This window comes from Loxodonta africana, chromosome 7, assembly GCF_030014295.1.
Source record: "Loxodonta africana isolate mLoxAfr1 chromosome 7, mLoxAfr1.hap2, whole genome shotgun sequence".
NCBI lineage: Eukaryota > Metazoa > Chordata > Mammalia > Proboscidea > Elephantidae > Loxodonta > Loxodonta africana.
Genome location: NC_087348.1, coordinates 121,527,055 through 121,546,073, shown reverse-complemented (window position 1 = coordinate 121,546,073; position 19,019 = coordinate 121,527,055). Strand labels below are relative to the sequence as shown.

The 19,019-nt window shown below is 38.6% G+C and overlaps 1 protein-coding gene across 1 annotated transcript in view; it reads left to right on the top strand.

Annotated features, from left to right (window-relative positions):
- ANGPTL5 (angiopoietin like 5) overlaps nucleotides 1-8,686 on the top strand; it is a 39,211-nt gene extending 30,525 nt beyond the window's left edge. Inside the window, exons 7-8 of the mRNA XM_003415660.4 lie at nucleotides 3,742-3,927; nucleotides 7,766-8,686. Coding sequence (XP_003415708.2) covers nucleotides 3,742-3,927; nucleotides 7,766-8,085 — 506 coding nt within the window. The 3' untranslated portion in view covers nucleotides 8,086-8,686. The remainder of the gene's footprint in view (nucleotides 1-3,741; nucleotides 3,928-7,765) is intronic.
- The last annotated feature ends 10,333 nt before the right edge of the window (nucleotides 8,687-19,019 follow it).

Genomic DNA, 19,019 nt, shown 5'->3' with positions numbered 1-19,019 from the left:
TAACAAACTCCATTATAACAAACACTTGTTCAGAAAGTATTCTCCAAGACAGAAAAAAAAAAATTTCCACCGAGTATTTGCAGCAAATGTTTCTTTAGGAGCTGCTGATTTTGAGGTTAAACCTCCACAGTCATTGGTTATCTGTCATTATTTTGTTGCCCTATTTTGTTATCTGTCATAAAATTTCAATTCTCTTTTTGTTGACATGCCTGAAGGTGAAACTTTAGATTTTACTTTATTAATCTTTAAATGACGTTCTTTTTGATGATGAATGCAACACCATTCCTCTTCAAGTTGTCATTCCCAGCATAGTACACTATATGATTGTCTGATTCAAAATGGCCAATACCAGTCCATTTCAGCTCACCAATGCCTAGGATATTGATGTTTGTGCATTCCATTTCATTTTTGATGATTTCCAATTTTCCTAGATTCATACTTCGTACATTCCAGGTTCTGATTATTAATGGATGTTTGCAGCTGTTTCTTCTCATTTTGTGTCATGCCACATCAGCAAATGAAGGTCCCGGAAACTTTACCCTATCCACGTCATTAAGGTCGACTCTACTTTGAAGAGGCAGCTCTTCCCCAGTCATCTTTTGAGTGCCTTCCAACCTGGGGGGCTCATCTTCCAGCACTGTATTAGACAATGTTCCGCTGCTATTCGTAAGGTTTTCACTGCCTAATGCTTTTCAGAAGTAGACTGCCAGGTCTTTCTTCCTAGTCTGTCTTAGTCTGGAAGCTCAGCTGAAACCTGTCCTCCATGGGTGACCCTGCTGGTATCTGAATACCGGTGGCATAGCTTCCAGCATCACAGCAACACACAAGCCCCCACAGTACGACAAACCGACAGACACATGGGGTACAACGCTGTCAGTAATAGGATAATATCCATACGCCTACAAGGAAGACCAGTTAATAAGACTATTATTCAAATTTACGCACCAACCACTAGGGCCAAAGATGAAGAAATAGGAGCTTTTTATCAGCTGCTACAGTCTGAAATTGATCAAACATGCAATCAAGATGCATTGATAATTATTGGGGATTGGTTTTTACTTGGAATGTGAAAGTTGGAAACAAAGAAGGATCAGTAGTTGGAAAATATGGCCTTGGTGATAGAAACAATGCCGGAGATCGAATGATAGAATTGTGCAAGACCAACGACTTATTCATTGCAAATACCTTCTTTCACCAACATAAACGGTGACTATACACATGGACCTCAACAGATGGAACACACAGAAATCAAATTGACTACATCTGTGGAAAGAGATGATAGAAAAGCTCAATATTATCAGTCAGAACAAGGCCAGGGGCTGACTGTGGAACAGACCATCAATTGCTCCTATGCAAGTTGAAGCTGAAACTGAAGAAAATCAGAGCAAGTCCACAAGGGCTAAAATATGACCTTGAGTATATCCCACCTGAATTTAGAGACCATCTGAAGAATAGATTTGAAACATTGAACACTAGTGACTGAAGACCAGACGAGTTGTGGAATGACATCAGGGACATCATCCATGAAGAAAGCAACAGGTCATTGAAAAGACAGGAAAGAAAGAAAAGACCAAGACAGATGTTAGAGGAGACTCTGAAACTTGCTCTTGAGTGTTGAGCAGCTAAAGCAAAAGGAAGAATTGATGAAGTAAAAGAACTGAACAGAAGATTTCAAAGGGCCTCTCGAGTAGACAAAGTATTATAATGACATGTGCAAAGAGCTGGAGATGGAAAACGAAAAGGGAAGGACACCCTTGGCGTTTCTCAAGCTGAAAGAACTGAAGAAAAAATTCAAGCCTCGAGTTGCAATAGTGAAGGATTCCATGGGGAAAATATTAAATGACACAGAAAGCATCAAAAGAAGATGGAAGGAATTCACAGAGTCATTATGCCAAAAAGAATTAGTCGATATTCAACCATTGGAAGAGGAGGCATATGATCAAGAACCGATGGTACTGAAGGAAGAATTCCAAGCTGCTCTGAAGGCATTGGCGAAAAACAAGGCTCCAGGAATTGATGGAATATCAGTTGAGATGTTTGAACAAACAGATGCAGCGCTGGAGGTGCTCACTCGTTGATGCCAAGAAATATGGAAGATAGCTTCCTGGCCAGCTGACTGGAAGAGATCCATATTTATGCCTATTCCCAAGAAAGGTGATCCAACCGAACATGGAAATTATAGAACAATATCGGTAATATCCCACGCAAGCAAAATTTTGCTGAAGATCATTCAAAAACGGCTGTAGCAGTATATCGACAGGGAACTGCCAGAAATTCAGGCTGGTTTCAGAAGAGGACGTGGAACCAGGGATATAAGTGCTGATGTCAGATGGATCCTGGCTGAAAGCAGAGAATACCAGAAGGATGTTTACCTGTGTTTTATTAACTATGCAAAGGCACTCGACTGTGTGGATCATAACAAACTATGGATAACACTGCGAAGAATGGGAATTCTAGAACACTTAATCGTGCTCACGAGGAACCTTTACATGGATCAAGAGGCAGTTGTTCGGACAGAACAATGGGGATACTGATTGGTTTAAAGTCGGGGAAGGTGTGCATCAGGGTTGTATTCTTTCACCATACCGATTTAATCTGTATGCTGAACGAATTAACACGAGAAACTGGACTATATGAAGAAGAACGGGGCATCATGATTAGAGGAAGACTCATTAACAACCTGTGTTATACAGATGACACAACCTTGCTTGCTGAAAGTGAAGAGGACTTGAAGCACTTACTAATGAAAATCAAAGAGCACAGCCTTCAGTATGGATTACACCTCAACATAAAGAAAACAAAAATCCTCACAACTGGACCAATGAGCAACATCATGATAAACAGAGAAAAGATTGAAGTTGTCAAGGATTTCATTTTACTTGGATCCACAATCAACAGCCATGGAAGCACCAGTCAAGAAATCAAAAGATGCGTTGCATTGGGCAAATGTGCTGCAAAGGACCTCTTCAAAGTGTTGAAGAGCAAAGATATCACTCTGAAGACTAAGGTGAACCTGACCCAATCCATGGTATTTTCAATCACATCATATGCATGTGAAAGCAGGACAATGAATAAGGAAGACCAAAGAAGAATTGATGCCTTTGAATTGTGGTGTTGGTGAAGAATATTGAATATACCATGGACTGCCAAAAGAACGAACAAATCTGTTTTGGAGGAAGTACCTCCAGAATGCTCCTTAGAGGCAAGGATGGCGAGACTGCGTCTTTCATGCTTTGGACACGCTGTCAGGAGGGATGAGTCCCTGGAGAAGGACATCATGCTTGGCAGAGTACAGGGTCAGTGGAAAAGAGGAAGACCCTGAACAAGGTGGATTGACACAGTGGCTGCAACAATGAGCTCAAGCATAACAACGATTGTAAGGATGGCTCAGGACCGGGTAGTGTTTCATTCTGTTGTGCATAGGGTTGCTATGAGTCGGAACTGACTTGATGGCACCTAACAACAACAACAACAAATCTTTAAATGAACTTTTGGAGAGATAAAAGTGAAAGAGAGTTTCTTATCCCCAGCCTAGTGAAGAAGAAGTGGTTGGATTAAAAAAAAAAAAAAAAAAATCATACAAATGTTGACAATTTGAGCTAGAGTCATCCAGTCTTCTCAAATTATTTATGTGAGTCATCTCAGAGTTATCCAAACATTAAACAACACCAGACACTCAATAATAAAGGGCTAGTCTAATTTGTATTAAAATATATTAAAAGAAAGCATCTTCTTTTACAGGAGAATTTTGGCTAGGACTGAAAAAGATTTTTTATATTGTGAATCAGAAAAACACCAGTTTTATGCTGTATGTGGCTTTGAAATCTGAAGATAACACATTAGCATACGCATCCTACGAAAATTTTTGGCTAGAGGACGAAACAAGATTTTTTAAACTGCACTTAGGACGATATTCAGGAAATGCTGGTAAGTTTTTACTCATAAAATTATCCAAAAGGTTTAAAAAGAATTGACTCAATATTAGGTGAAGCTAAAAATATATGACACATACGTGGTAACAAAACTGAGAAAACTGCCATGTCTTGAGTTGTGAAACTGTCCTATGATCATTGTACCAAATCAAAATTTTGAGGTGTTTTCTATCTTTACAATTTGCCATATGCGATCTCAGTTGATTCTTTGGACAGATAACCTGTGAGATAGGCTGGGAGAGGCTGACATTTAGAAATTATAGAACATTTGAGCTGATCTCCATTCTTCTCACTTCACAGTTGAGGAAACGTGACAGACTAAGTGACTTGCCCAAGCTTCACAGTTTATTACATCTGAGGCAGGGCAAGAATCCAGGTTGATATAGAACAACTAGTTTAGTGCCGTTTTCTCTATGCTTTAGTGCATCTACTCATTTCCAAATCATTTTAATTTGTTAGCACTTCAAAGTACTTCATGTTAAATTTACATTCTGATGCTAAAATTTTAAAGGTACTTGAGTTCAGAAATGCTAAATTCAATTCTCGTGTTGTTGCTGATTATAGAAAGTGCTTGTTAGAAATCCAAAATTGAATAAGCTATGTTCTCAGCTCTCTAACCTATCACAAAATAGAGTGGGAGGTAAACAAAACTGAAACACAGAATACTGATAGTGCTTTGGGGTTAAAAAGAGAGAGAGAATGATTCCAACTGTTATATCTAGAAAATATTTAGGGAAGAGTAGTTATCAACAAGGAGTTAATATTAGATTTAATCTAGGAAACTTTTTAAAGTACATGTTCCTGGAGAATCTGATTCACTAAGTTTGGGCTTAATGGTGTTATTTACTTAGGGTACTGCACTGGTCCTGGGCACTTGGCACCACGGAGCAGTTTCTATTAACCTGGTACGTCCCAACATCTTTTCTCAGGCACAGTAACGTGTTAATTAAAAGATTAAAGCGCTTAACTTGTATTTTTGAGCTGATATTATAGTGAAGTTATCTAAAGGAGGGGTGTCAGATGTTTGGACAGGGGCACAATTTCAGTGCTTGCCATAGGCGCCATTTTCTGCAGATACGCCGGTGGCTGTACTGGGTTAATAGAAACTGTTCAATGGCACCATGCACCCAGGGCCAACGCAACACATGCCATACCTTCCATACCCTACTTATACCTCTGTGGTACCCACATTCCATGGATGGATATATTGGCACCTTTGCAGTTGAGAGCCACTAGTCTGTACTCAGAGCAATGGACAGGTTTTTGGCACATGAATGTTGGCAAAAGAAGCAGCTTGCAGTCAAGGCACAGAGGGAGAAAAATTACAGAGCAGATAATTGTCTGGTATGCTTGCCATCTATGACATGTGAGGGGCTTAGGCTCGGAATTATAGGTAAAAGTCTGAAATTTATGTAGGTAAAAGTTTAAAGGGTTACAATATAGGTAGTCCCTGACTTACCTGGCCTCTGTTCATTGTAAGTTGGTTCTCAAGGATGTTGAATACCTCATTTTCTTTCTTTTTTTTTTATGTTTTAATTATTATTGCCTTTTATTATCAGTATCTTTATAAACACGATCTTTGTCTTTGGGGGTTGGAAACATTACGTCTGAGAATGATAACATTAGGAAATTATACACTGCAACATTGTATGTAGTACATATTAAAAAATTACTAACGATAAAATGTACAAAAAAAAAGAAAACGGAAGGTCATTAATGTGGTTTGTTGTAACTAGAAAACGTAAACTGGGGACTACCTGTATACAATTTTCAGTGCCTCATCTCTGAGAGTGTAAAGACATAAATACAAAATATGCTATGTTAGGAAACGTTTATGTATGGGTGCTCTCAGGGTCGGATTAACCAGTAAGCAAGGTATGCACTAGCTTACATAAGCACAGCACACACGGGCTCACTTGTGTTTACGTACTAATGTGTAGTGCATAATTTCACATGGGTTTCACCATGTCTCCATTTGATGTGGTGAAAAACAGGAAAATTGTGCACTACAGATTAGTAAGTAAGCCCGTGCATACTTTGCTTATTGGGTAATCCGTCCTGGAATTCTCTAAAAGACAACTGGATCTAATTAGAGGATAAGATTTGTAATGAATGGCAAAAGTTTTTTTTCATTGCAGAACCCTCAGATTTTGCCATCTACTCTACATTTTTCCAACAAGGTTGTTAAATAACTTTCAGCTGTTGATCACTTAATATGATCAAGACAACTAAAAAAAAAGGAGTCAGTGGAACGTAAGGATAGCTAGAAACAGACAAAACCAGAGGGTTAAGTGTGATCGTGTGTGGGAGAGGTAGGCTGCACATTTGGCTTTTAGCTCAGAGCCAAAAAAGAAATATGAATTTGAACATTTTAGCAGCACAGTTGTTCCATGAGAGGCACAAATATTCCTGGTTCTAAAACTTGAGAGAAATGTCTCTGAGTTCTCAGAGAAAACAATGTGTCATATTCTCCAACCACACTCTCAGAGAAAACAGTGGTGAGATTCAAAGGGCTGTTTCTTAAGAAATAGATCTATGCAGTATATTTAAAAAATAAGTTATTAAATTTAATACAGTGAGGAGCCAAAATGATGGATGATCTTTCTGGTGGTTGGACTTATTCAAGGAAGAGTACTTGTGGAATGATCGCATAATTCAGGCAATGCCCTATAAGTGTTGTCTGTCTCTTTGAACTTTTGAAAGGTATTGCCCTGTAGGGTATGGAAAATAATATTCTCCCTGACAAACCCCTGAAATGTGGCTATTTTGTTTCCTATGAAGGGCAGTCAGAGGCTTGGATAATCAGCAGAGCTGGGGTCTTGGATGGGCCACTGGTGCTAATGAAGTTCTCCACAGTCCTCAAAGATATATCTCAAGAGATGCCAAATACTCAGAAGCATAATGAAACAAATACGGGCTTTGGTGTCTCTCAAGATTTTACAGAACTTCTTTTTTTAGTTAGTGTTTCAAAATGTATTGGCCGAAGTTTAACTATAGGTGATATTTAAGTGCTTTGGGTTTAATTAGAGTCTTTTAATTTTATTAACTTTTATAAAACAAATCTCCTGTCTCTACTACTTAGTTAACTGGGTTGCCTTGGACAAGGTACTTAATTTTGAAGGGTTTTTGTGAAGATCGAGGATGCCGTAATACAATGTGCAGTGTAAGCCCTTTAAAAATGGTATTGTTTTAGCTGCTATCCAATTTAGTCCACGTATCTTGTGAGGAGATACAGAGAAAAGGCACATCTCAGGAGTAGCTGAATTTTTCTTGAGGGCATTGGTTTTATATGCCCTAAACAAAACCAAACATCTTTTGCAACTATAAATCTAAGTTTCTTAAAGGTAGGTGTTTCACCTTCCTCTATACCTCTCTGTTTACAGTGAAGTAAAATGGTAGGAAGTAGGAACACTTATTAGGTGTGAGGGATTTTTATTTTTTAAAATCATCAATCTACATTAATTTAATTAGTTAATTAATTCAATGAATTTAAACCTATACTATTACTTTTTTCTGAAATATGATAGGTATATACACCATTATTTTTGGCTAAACCATCTGATTCTGCCTGCACAGCCAAAACTTCTATTTCCGGTTGTGATTTTATATCAAATGTCCACTTAATGATGCTTATCACACTGAGGAATTTATCACCAGGTTTGGGCATATTGCAACCTGGAAGAGAGATTTTTTAACATGATAAATAGTAGAAAAATAATTTAAACCTTATTTTTAGGTGCAATGATTTTGCATAATAGGCTGGTAATGATCAATGAAAATAATGAAAAGTGTCTTTAAATTCAACTATTAAAAAAAAAATCTATTTCATCCAGGTGATGCATTCCGGGGCCTCAGAAAGGAAGATAATCAAAATGCAATGCCTTTCAGCGCGTCAGATGTTGATAACGACGGGTGTCGTCCCATGTGCCTGGTCTGTGGTCAGTCTGTAAAGAGCTGCAGTCACTTCAGTAACAACACTGGTTGGTGGTTCAGTCAGTGTGGCCTGGCAAATCTGAATGGCATTCATCACTTCCCCAGAAAATTACTCGGAACTGGAATTCAGTGGGGTACATGGATCAAAAACAACTCACCCGTCAAGATTAAATCTGTTTCCATGAAAATCAGAAGAATGTACAATCCATATTTTAAGTGATCTCATTTTAAATTGTAATTCAAGTTCCATAGTTATTTTTGATAGTGTATATAAGATTCTACATAGTTTCTCTTCGTATTTAGTGTTTCAAACATATTAGCCAATATTTAACTATAGATAGCACCCAGGTGTTAGGAGTTTAATTCAAATCTTTTAATTTTATAGAGTTTTATAAAACAAAGCATGACTCAGTGTATGTTTTTTTTTTTTCTACTAACTATATTAAGTTTGTTTTGAGTGAATTACAACTTGTCTTGGAGTCTTCAGTGCTTTCGAGGACTTCCCCTTCCTTTGAAGCACTTATACCAGAGTAAATTGTTGGGAAGATTGAAGAGAGTCTTACACTATTAATCCTAAGTGGGTAACTGTATAATCTGAAAACAATTTCTATTGAAGACAATTACATAGAATAGCTTTTGTGCAGATTAACATATAAGCTCTATGCAGTTTGAAAACCTTACTATTTCCAGGTGATACCACAATAATAAGAGTTTACTGCCAAAATAAAGTCCTACTTATTTTTACATCTTATCATGGTTAATAATTTTGTTCTTATTTATAATAAATTTACTGTATATTTATATCCTGATCAATTGCATTCTAAAACACTTTTGATTCTTTACTCTTTTTAAACCGATAGGAATGGCATGAACTTGAAGTGAAGGACAGCGGAGAAAGAGTGATGAATCAGTAGTCTAGGTATGGCTCTAGGAGCAAGCTGGTCGCCTCCACTTCTTCCACTGAGTTGGAAGACGTTGGGACGGTAAGGATTCCATGGGAGAAGACAGTAGGAAGATTGGAGCCAAGTGTCAGTTATTGATAAGAAAGAAGAGGGAAACAATTAAGAATTAGTTTTGAACGGGAAAGTACTTTGTCCGCAGTAGAGTTGTTGTTGTTGTTAGTTGTCGTTGAATTGATTCTGACTCTTGGCGACCCTATGTGTACAGAGTAGAACTGCTCCATAGGGTTTTCAAGGCTGTGACCTTGCAGAAACAGATCACCAGGGCTGCCATCTGAGGCATCTCTGGGTAGGTTTGAACTGACAACCTTTCAGCTAATAGTCGAGCATTTAAGTGTTTGTGCCACCCAGCGTTATACAACACACAAAGGAGAAGTAGCTGAAAAATGAGGTGAGAAAAGGACTGGATTAAAAATAGGTCTGAGGATATAGATACCTGAGCAGAGTAGGGTTGAGCTATGTCAGAGCAGAACTTGATCTGGGTTCAGGGATAGGCAAATATGACAACATGGTCTCCTTTCAAAGTTGCTTTCAGCCTGATCTCCTATCAAAGCAGTGAGTAAAATATGAACAGGATATACATGAGGCAAAGTTGCAGGTGGGTGAGCATGGTTTCCTTGCATTTCACAGAGGCACAGCTGAGGTTCTGTTGTCGCAGCGATTGAGTAAGATATCTGCTAGTTGGTGGAGCACAGAACTGTGGGTTCACTGCCTTTTATACCTGCAGTGACATGATTTAGGAGGTAAATTAACCTAAACATTATGGTAATAATTTTGTTACTTGTTAGTTGCCATCAAGTTGATTTTAACTCGTGGTGACCCCACATGTGCAGAATAGAACTGTTCCATAGAGTTTCCAAGGCTGTGTGTTTTCAGAAGCAGATCACCAGGCCTGTGTTCTAAGGTGCTGCTGGATGGGTTCGAATCACCAACCTTTAACAGTACGGTTAGTAGTCACGTGGTTAACAGTTTGTGTCACCCAGGGACTCCTCAGAATTCTTGCTGAGCTTGTACAGGGGCAATCTCTGCTTATCTAGGTCTGCTTTGCAAACTCTAGTGACTTCACGGTTTCATCCCTCCATAAAGGCTGTGGAGATGAGGAAACATGAAGAGTAAGGCAGAATGGGAATAAGTGTTAGGATGCTAAGTGAAAGACAGATTCAGAGAGCAGCAAAAAAATTTAATTTCTTTGGGCTTGGGTATAGAGGATACATTTGACTCGTGAATGGCTATGGGTGGTTAATGGTCCCCAGGATGAGAAGCTGTACAAGTTTAAAAAAAAAAAAATTAAGAGCTCTCAAATACCATTGCAGACAAGAAGGTACATTTTGGGTAATAATTCTGAGCCTTGGACTCCCAGAAATGAAGTGACCTGACTTAGCAGAAGTTAAGACGTCAGGACAACTGGTCCCCTTTTGCTGTCTAGCCCCCACAAGGATGCACTCATTCCTTGGGAGTAGGCGTGAAAGGTAGCAATCACCTGCTTATGGCCTGAATGACACTATTATAGATTCATTCTTTCAGGTTCCTAGGACTTCCCTGACTAAATTGTCCCATTTAAAAACACAAATGCTTTATTCTTTCATGAACTTACACCTAACTTATTAGTAAACACTGTATCCAGTTAAAAATTAAACAAACAAAAAAAGAGAATATAGAATTCAATCACTTCTCTCTATATCAGCATCGATTAGGTGTACATAGAAAAAAATGAACTTCCTTGTAAAGGTTTGAGAGCTAAAGTCCTTAGAGTTAAGATTAAAAAAAAAAGTAATGATTTAAATGTAGTGATAAAACATTGCTGAAAAAATTAAGGGCTCTCAGTAGCAACACACGTCGTAATTTTCAATTAGAAGATTTGATGCAAAGGGCTCAGATGTATGAAGCTATGTGGTGGGGTGAGAATCAAGAGCAGTTTGGCATTGTGGGAACAATATATGAGAAATACTTATGTTGTGCCAAGGGTTTACCAATAACCACCACCATTGCCTCAGTGGCACATAGGTCATCAGGAAAAAACATACAGGCAGGTAGGTAGGAAAGCCCACTCATTCTAACAAGCATTGAGCTCTAGGAGGGTATTGAGGAGTGGTCTTGTTTGAAATGGAGAGCTCACTGGAGCCAAGTGGCTAGCACCCTGGTCTGCTGTTTCCATTGAGCCACCTGAGATCTGCTGAGCCTGCTCTTTGATAAGCTACCACAGGAGTGAGATAATGAGCTGCCAGGGCCATCTGGATCTGTCCCTAAAGCAATTGATAAATGTGGCATGAGGACATTGTCTTAGGCTGGGTTCTGTAAAGAAGCAAAACCTGTGAAGCGTGTGTGTGTGTGTGTGTGTGTGTGTATGTATCTCAAGGAAATGACTCTCATGGTTGTAGAGGCTGAAAAGGCCCAAGTCCATGGGTCAGGCATCAGGCTGGAGGCTTCTTCTGACTCACATACCTGTGGGAACTGATGAACCTGATTGGTAGGTAAGAGTAAGTTGCTGGATCAAGTTCCATGAACTGGTGGTCAGATGATGATGAGCCAAATGCAGGATCCATAGCAGAGCAAAAGCTAAGCGTTGCCAGAAAGTCCATATATATTGGATGCAGGCTATACCCCCAGGGACACTCCTTTTCAACTAGTTGGCTGCTCATAGCAGATCTCATCATGGAGTTGATTACATTATATCAGATCTCATCATGGAGGTGATTACATCATTACACAACTGCAAAACCACTGAGAATCATGGGCCAGCCAAGTTGACACACAACCATCACAGACACCATGAAAGATCAACAGGACTTTTTGAGTTCTGAAAAATTTTGAAGTGCATCTAGAAGTATAGTGTTCTCAAACATGAGAACGGATGACATGTTTCAAAAAAGTGTTGATTGATGGAGCCTGTCATCCAGCTGAGTTCTCCTCTGGGCTTGGGGTCTTCTTCCAAGCTTGCTAGTTATTGGTAGGATTCATTTCCTTGAGGTAGTAGAACTGAGGTCCCTATTGCCCATCTAGCTGTGGGCTGGACTACTCTCAGCTCCTAGTGGCCACCTGCAATCCCTGGCGATGTGACTCCCTTAAGATGGATGTTTCATAAAATGGATGTTTGCTTTCTTTCAGGCCAACCAGAAGGCATCTCTCTGACTTTCTCTTTTGTGACCAGTCAGAGAAAACTAACTGCTTTTAAGGGGCTCATGAATTTAGGTTAGGCCCACCTGTATACTCTCCCTACCTTAAGATTAATTGATTTGGAAACCTCATTACATCTGCAAAATTCCTTCAGAGCAGTACTTAGATTAGTGTTTGATTTAATAACTGAAAGAAGGTGTGTGCACAGTAGGGGTCAGGAATATTGGAGGCCATCTGAGAATTCTGCCTATCCCAATAAACAAAATCAAAACAGTTGAAATGTAGGAAAACAGAAATGTCAATAGACTAGAAATTCCAGAACATGATTAAAGATATATAATGTAGTATATGATTTTCTCATAGATTTTTTGCAGAGTTTTATATCATTAGGGGAAGAGACAAACCCATAAATGGTGATAGGAAAAATGGTTAATAATTTGAAAAAAAAAAAAAAAAGCAATATCTTATTGTACCAAAATGTTTTCAGATTGATTGAGTACCTGAAGGAGCAAAATTATTTAGTATTAGTCAAACAGAAAAATCTTTTAGTTTCTTTGGAGGTAGGGACTTTCTATGCACGATATCAAAGGCAGAAACATTTCATTTGATTATGTGAATATTTGAATCCTCTGTATATCCCAAAGAGTCCCTGGATGGTGCAAATGATTAACACGCTCAGCTGTTAATTGAAAGATTGGAAGCCCAAGTCTACCTAGAGGCACCTCAGAAGAAATTCCTGGCAATCTACTTCTGAAAAGTCAGCCATTGAAAATCCTATGGTGCACGGTTCTACTTGGACACACATATGGTTGCCCTGAGTCCGAATCAATTTGACGGCAACTGATTTACTGGTTTATATATATTCCAAACATCATAAATAAAATTAGAGATAAGTGAAAAACTAGAAGTGTTTTCAACAAATGACATCTTATATTCCTTAGATGTAATGCATCCTAAAAAATAAGAAGCTGGACTATATGAAGAAGAATATGGCATCAGGATTGGGGCAAGACTCGTTAAAAACCTGCAATGTACAGATGACACAAACTTGCTTGCCAAAAATGAAGACAACTTGAAGCACTTACTGATGAAGATAGCACCTGAATGTGAAGAAAATAAAAATCTCACAACTGGACCCATAAACAACATCATGAAAAATGGTGAAGAAATTGAAGTTGTCAACGATTTCATTCTACTTGGATCCATAATGGATGCCCATAGAAGCAGCAGTCAAGTAATCAATGTTGCATTGGAGAAATCTGCAGCAAAAGACCTCTTCAAAATATTAAAAAGCAAAGATGTCACTTTGATGACTAAGGTGCACCTAATTTTCAGTCACTTCATATGCATACAAAAGCTGGACAGTGAAAAAGGAAGGCCGAAGAAGAATTGGCACGTTCAAATGTTTGTGAAGAATAATGACTATACCACGGACTTCCAGAAAAATGAAGAAATCAGCCTTAGAGAAAATACAGCCAGAATACTCCTTAGAAGTGAGGATGGAGAGGTTTCATCTGCTTACTTTGGACACATTATCCGGAAAGACCAATTGCTAGAAAAGGATATAATGCTTGCTAAAACTGCTTTGAGAAACAGAAATGAGAAAAATTGAGAATAAGGTGAAAAGGTTTTTTTTACTTCATTGGTCCTAGAATTATACATTTAATATAATCATGCTTTTTGTTTTCTATGAGGGTTTAAGAAGTCAAAATACCTGTTACGTGGCACTTAAGAATTTAATGCTTTCAAGTGAATAAGAGGGAGACCTTCAATGAGATGGATTGACAGAGTGGCTACAACGATGGGCTCAAACATAGCAACGATTGTGAGGATGGTATAGGACCCGGCACCATTTCATTCTATTACGCATAAGGTCTCTGAGTCAAAGTGGACTTAATGGCACCTAGCAGCAACAAATAAAATAGACAAATGACTTGAACGGCAATTCACAGACTATAAATCGTCAATTAGCATATGAAATTGAGTCTCATGAATCATCATGAAAATTAAGACCTAATATTGAATCTGTCAAATCAGCATTTATATGAGAGAACACAGCTCAGTTTTTGTAAAGAAGCTAGGAAATAGGCTTATCCATACTTCTGTAGTAATGTAAATTGGTATAACCTTGTTGAGAGGCACTTTTCATAGTATTTGTCTAGAGCTGAGGAATAAAGTCAAGAAGAAACAAATTTGTCCCAATTCTATGAAGCATATACACATACATGTAATTATGAATGTTTAATCATATCTAACATTCAGTGTTTATTCTGCACCTGACAAGGTGCTAAATAGTATACGTGGATCTCATGCAGTCCTCAGAAAAATCCTATGAGGTAGGTATTATCCTCATTTGACTAATAAGGACAGTTGAATACCCATAGCTATACCACTTATGTGTAGGTAAAATGAAGTTTAAACCCCTTCTCAACCCCTTCCACCATGCTGAAACAGCTAGGTGAGGTGTGCAATATGGAGGCTTACTGACGGCTGACCCTGACTCCAATCTACTTTAAAGACCTTGTCTCCATTGTGCTAGCAGGTAGTGCAATGTTCTTATAAGAAAGGACAAGACAATTCTTATGCCAGTTCTGAGACTGGGTTTGTTTTTTTTTTTTTTTACACATAATCTTTTTTTTTTTATTATTGTGCTTCAAGTGAAAGTTTACAAATCAGGTCAGTGAGACTGGGTTTTAGTGATATTATAAGGAAAGAGTTTGAAAAACCTTTTATGTTGACGTAACAGCGAGAGGTCCCAGGAAAGGTAGGAGAAACAAAGTCAAAAACAATCCCTTATTGCTTATTAAAATCTGCCCTAACCAGGCTTGTCATCAGGCTCAAAGAGGTCGCTCACTATGCAAGGAGTGATGTAAGAGGTTCACAGGACTCATGCTTTCAATTCAAATAAACAAACATAAGTAGAAAAGCTTTAAGAAATAGAAATGAGAAAAATTGAGAATAAGGTAAAAAGGTTTTTTTTACTTCATTGGTCCTAGAATTATACATTTAATATAATCAAGCTTTTTGTTTTCTATAAAAGTAGAATTTAAGAAGTTCAAATACCTGTTACGTGGCACTTAAGAATTTAATGCTTTAAACAGCTGGAAATGAGACTTGAGGTATTTCATTTTCCACTAATGCCTGAAGCATTTTGTATTTCAAAAGACCAGTCTTCTGAAACAAATGGTATAATGAAAACTTTGATTTCCTGAAAATTATACAAATTTCCTAGAAACTGATTGAAAATATTTAATTTACGTGTTTAACAATATAGTAATTTCACACTTGGATGTAAGTTTTATTACAAAAAGGCACTTACGATAGGGTTTAGAATCTGAATTTTTTAATCTTAATTTTTTATTGAAGCACAATATGTGTATAGGAAGATTCACATACCATAAGTGTGTAGTTTGAATAGCCATAAATCAAAAATATTCATGTAACCAGCTCCCAGAAGAGAAGCAGAACATTTCCTGAACTTTTGGAAGCTTTCCTCATGCAGCCTTCTAGTCACTAATCCCATAAAAGTAACTATGATTCGGACTTCTTACAGCATAGATTAGTTTATGCAATAGCCTTTTGTTTTATTATGGCAAATATATATGTAACAAAATATTTGCCATTTGAACATTTTTTACATGTAAAATTTAGTGATATTAAATACATTCATCATGTTATTCAACCATCATGAATATCTATTTCCAAATATTTCCATCACCCTTAACAGAAGCTCAGTGTCCCCTAATCAGTGAGTCCCCTTTTTTCCCACATGCCGCTGGTAAGCATTAACACGCTTTGGTCCCTATACACCTGTCTGTTCTAGATATTTCATATAAGTGGGATCACACAATATTTTTCCTTTTGTGACTGACTTAATTTACCTAGCACAATGTTTTCAAAGGAGTGCCTGGATGGTGCAGTTAAATGCTGGGGTACCAACAGAAATGTTGGTGGTCACTAAATCCACCCAGTGGCACCTAGGAAGAATTCCCCGATGACTGACTTTGGAAAGACAACAGCCATTAAAAACCTAGTGGAGCACGGTTCTACTCTGACACACTTGGGGTCACCATGAGTCGGTGAATCGCAATCAACTCGACGGCAGCTGTTTTTTTAATTTTTTTCTTTTGAGTGTTTTCAAGGTTCATCCATGTTGTAGCATATCAGGACTTTATTTTTTTATGGATGAATAATATTTCTTTGTATTTATGTACCACATTTTTTTTTTTTTTAATATATTCATCTGTTAATAGACACTTGGGCTACTTTCACCTTTTGGCTATTGTGAGTACTGCTGCACTGAACATTGGTGTACGAGTGTTTGGGTTTCTGCTTTCAATTCTTTATATATGTATGTGTTTATATATATATATTTTCTAGGAGTGGAATAGCTGGATCATATTGTAATTCTATGTTTTTCTTTCTGAGGAATCACCAGTTTTCCACAGTGACTGTACTATTTTAAAATCCTGTCAGCAATGAATGAGAGTTTCAATTTCTCCACATTCTCGCCAACACTTGTTTTCTGTTTTTTTTTTAAATCATAGCCATCTCAGTGGGTGTGCGGTAATAATGTCATTGTGGCTTTGATTTGTATTTCCCTAATGACTAACAGAGATATCAGTCATTCAGTGATAAAATTCTTGCCTTCTATGTGGGAAATCTGGATTTGATTCCTGGCGAATATACCTCATGTGCAGCCAGCACTCATCTGTTGGTGGAGGCTGCGTGTTGATGTGATGCTGAACAGATTTCAACGGAGCTTCCAGACTAAGATGAACTAGAAAGAAAGAAATGGTGATCTACTTCTGAAAATCAGCCAACGAAAACTTGTGGATCACAATAGTTTGATCTGGGGATGGCGCAAGACCAGGTAGGGTTTTGTGCCGTTGTGCGTAGGGTCATGCAGTTACATTTTTTCCTTGAGTACTGTGAAATGAGCTAGCAAACTTGTAACAAATCCCTCTCTTTTGCCTTAAACAGAAGTAACAAGTACCTTGGCCCAGATCCTAGGCTCCCATCTAACCATTACAGTTGATGTTGTTAATTCGATCCCATATAGATAGTTCTTTAAAAGAGCACAATGCTCAGAGCAGACATTCTTCACTAATTAAGCTGAACTATTGTTTGGTTTAAAGAAGACTTCAGGGGATTTTTTTTTTTTAATTAATTTTTATTGTGCTTTAAGTGAAAGTTTACAAATCAAGTCAGTGTCACATACAAAATTTATATACACCTTGCTTTACACTCCTTGTTGCTCTCCCCCTAATGAGCCAGCACACTCCTTCCCTCTCTCTCTCCTCGTGTCCATCTGGCCAGTTTCTGAGCCCCCCTGCCCTCTCATCTCCCCTCCAGACAGGAGATGCCACCATAGTCTCAAGTGTCTACTTGATCCAAGAAGTTCATTCTTTACCAGTATCATTTTCCTTCCCATACCCACCCAGTAACCCAATGCCATCAAGTCGATTCCATAGTCCAGTCCAGTCCCTGTCTGAAGAGTTGGCTTTGGGAATGGTTCCTGTCTTGGGCGAACAGAAGCTCTGGGGACCATGACCTCCGGGGTACTTCTAGTCTCAGTCTGACCATTAAGTCTCGTCTTTTTATGAGAATTTGGGGTCTGCATCCCACTGCTCTCCTTCTTCCTCAGGGGTTCTCTGTTGTGTTTCCTGTCAGGGCAGTCATTGGTTGTGGCTGGGCACCATCTAGTTCTTCTCGTCTCATGCTGATGTAGTCTCTGGTTTATGTGGTCCTTTCTGCCTCTTGGTTCACGGGATATTTTTGGTTGAAGGTTTAAGGTTTAAAGATTATCTCAGGGCAATAGTTTCAGGGGTTCATCTAGTCTCTGTGGCTCCAGAAAGTCTGGATTCCATAAGAATTTGAAATGCTCTTGTGTTTTTCTCCCTTTTGATCAGGACTCTTCTATAGAATCTTTGATCAAAACATTCAGTAATGGTAGCTGGGCACCATCCAGTTATGCTGGTCTTCTGGCAAAGGAGACAGTTGTTCATGGAGGCATTTAGGCACACATTTCATTTCCTTCTCCTGTTCCTGACTTTCCCTCTTTCTCTGCTGCTCCAGGTGAATACAGACCAATTGTTGTACCTTGAATGACCACTTGTAAGATTTGAAGACCCCAGGTAGTGCTTTGTTCTTAAAAAATATTGAAATGAGGAAATGATACCCTTGCCCTCCATCACGGAGGATCAGGAACTCTGTCTTCAAGTGAACAAGGCTCAGAAGTTCCAGAAATAGTTTTGTAGGTGAATCAATGACTAATGCTTCCTAACAAGGCTGGCAACAGTCATTAGCAAGGCTGGCAACAGTCATCATAGGAAGTGAGTTGGTGGGGTGTAAGGGTGTTAGTGATTGGAAGCGCTTATTCTTCTCCAACTGAGGATCCCCATGTGTGGAGAATGGACAGTACTATTCTCCCCTTTGATTCCCCAGAACAATCCCTTAGGGGGTCCAGAAAGGCTCAGTCTCCTCCTTGGGCTTAGTCTTTAGAAAACTTCAGGCTCTAATCCTGAGTTGGCCTCCTGACATCTTCTGAGATGTCCTTGATAGGTTTATTCACAGAGGCTGTGAGGCTATATTTCCAGTCGAGGCAAGAGCCCACTCCTATCTGGAACCATCCTACTTCCTGTCCAGGGTACCCAGTCTCCTGCTCAGGAATTAACTTGAGCTAAGATACATTTACCCAATATTCAGGCTCTGCTGGGGCTTCAGGGAAAATGGTGAGGTCAGGACTCAGGATTTTATAGAATTCATTTAGCATGAAATAGGACAACATAAATGGTATCAGAAGGTGTTTATATGTGAAGTACAATTTCACGCCACACTTCGCTCAGTTACATACTAACTGTGCGATATTGGAAAGATTATGTAACTTCTCAACCTCACTATATAATGGAAATGATAGTGTCTAAATCATTCCAGGAGCACTGGTGGCACAGTGGTTAAGAGCTACGGCTGCTAACCAAAAAGTTGGCAGTTTGAATCCACCAGCTGCTCCTTGGAAATTCTGTGGGTCAGTTCTACCCTGTCCTACAGGGTACCTATGAATCGGAACCGACTCAATGGC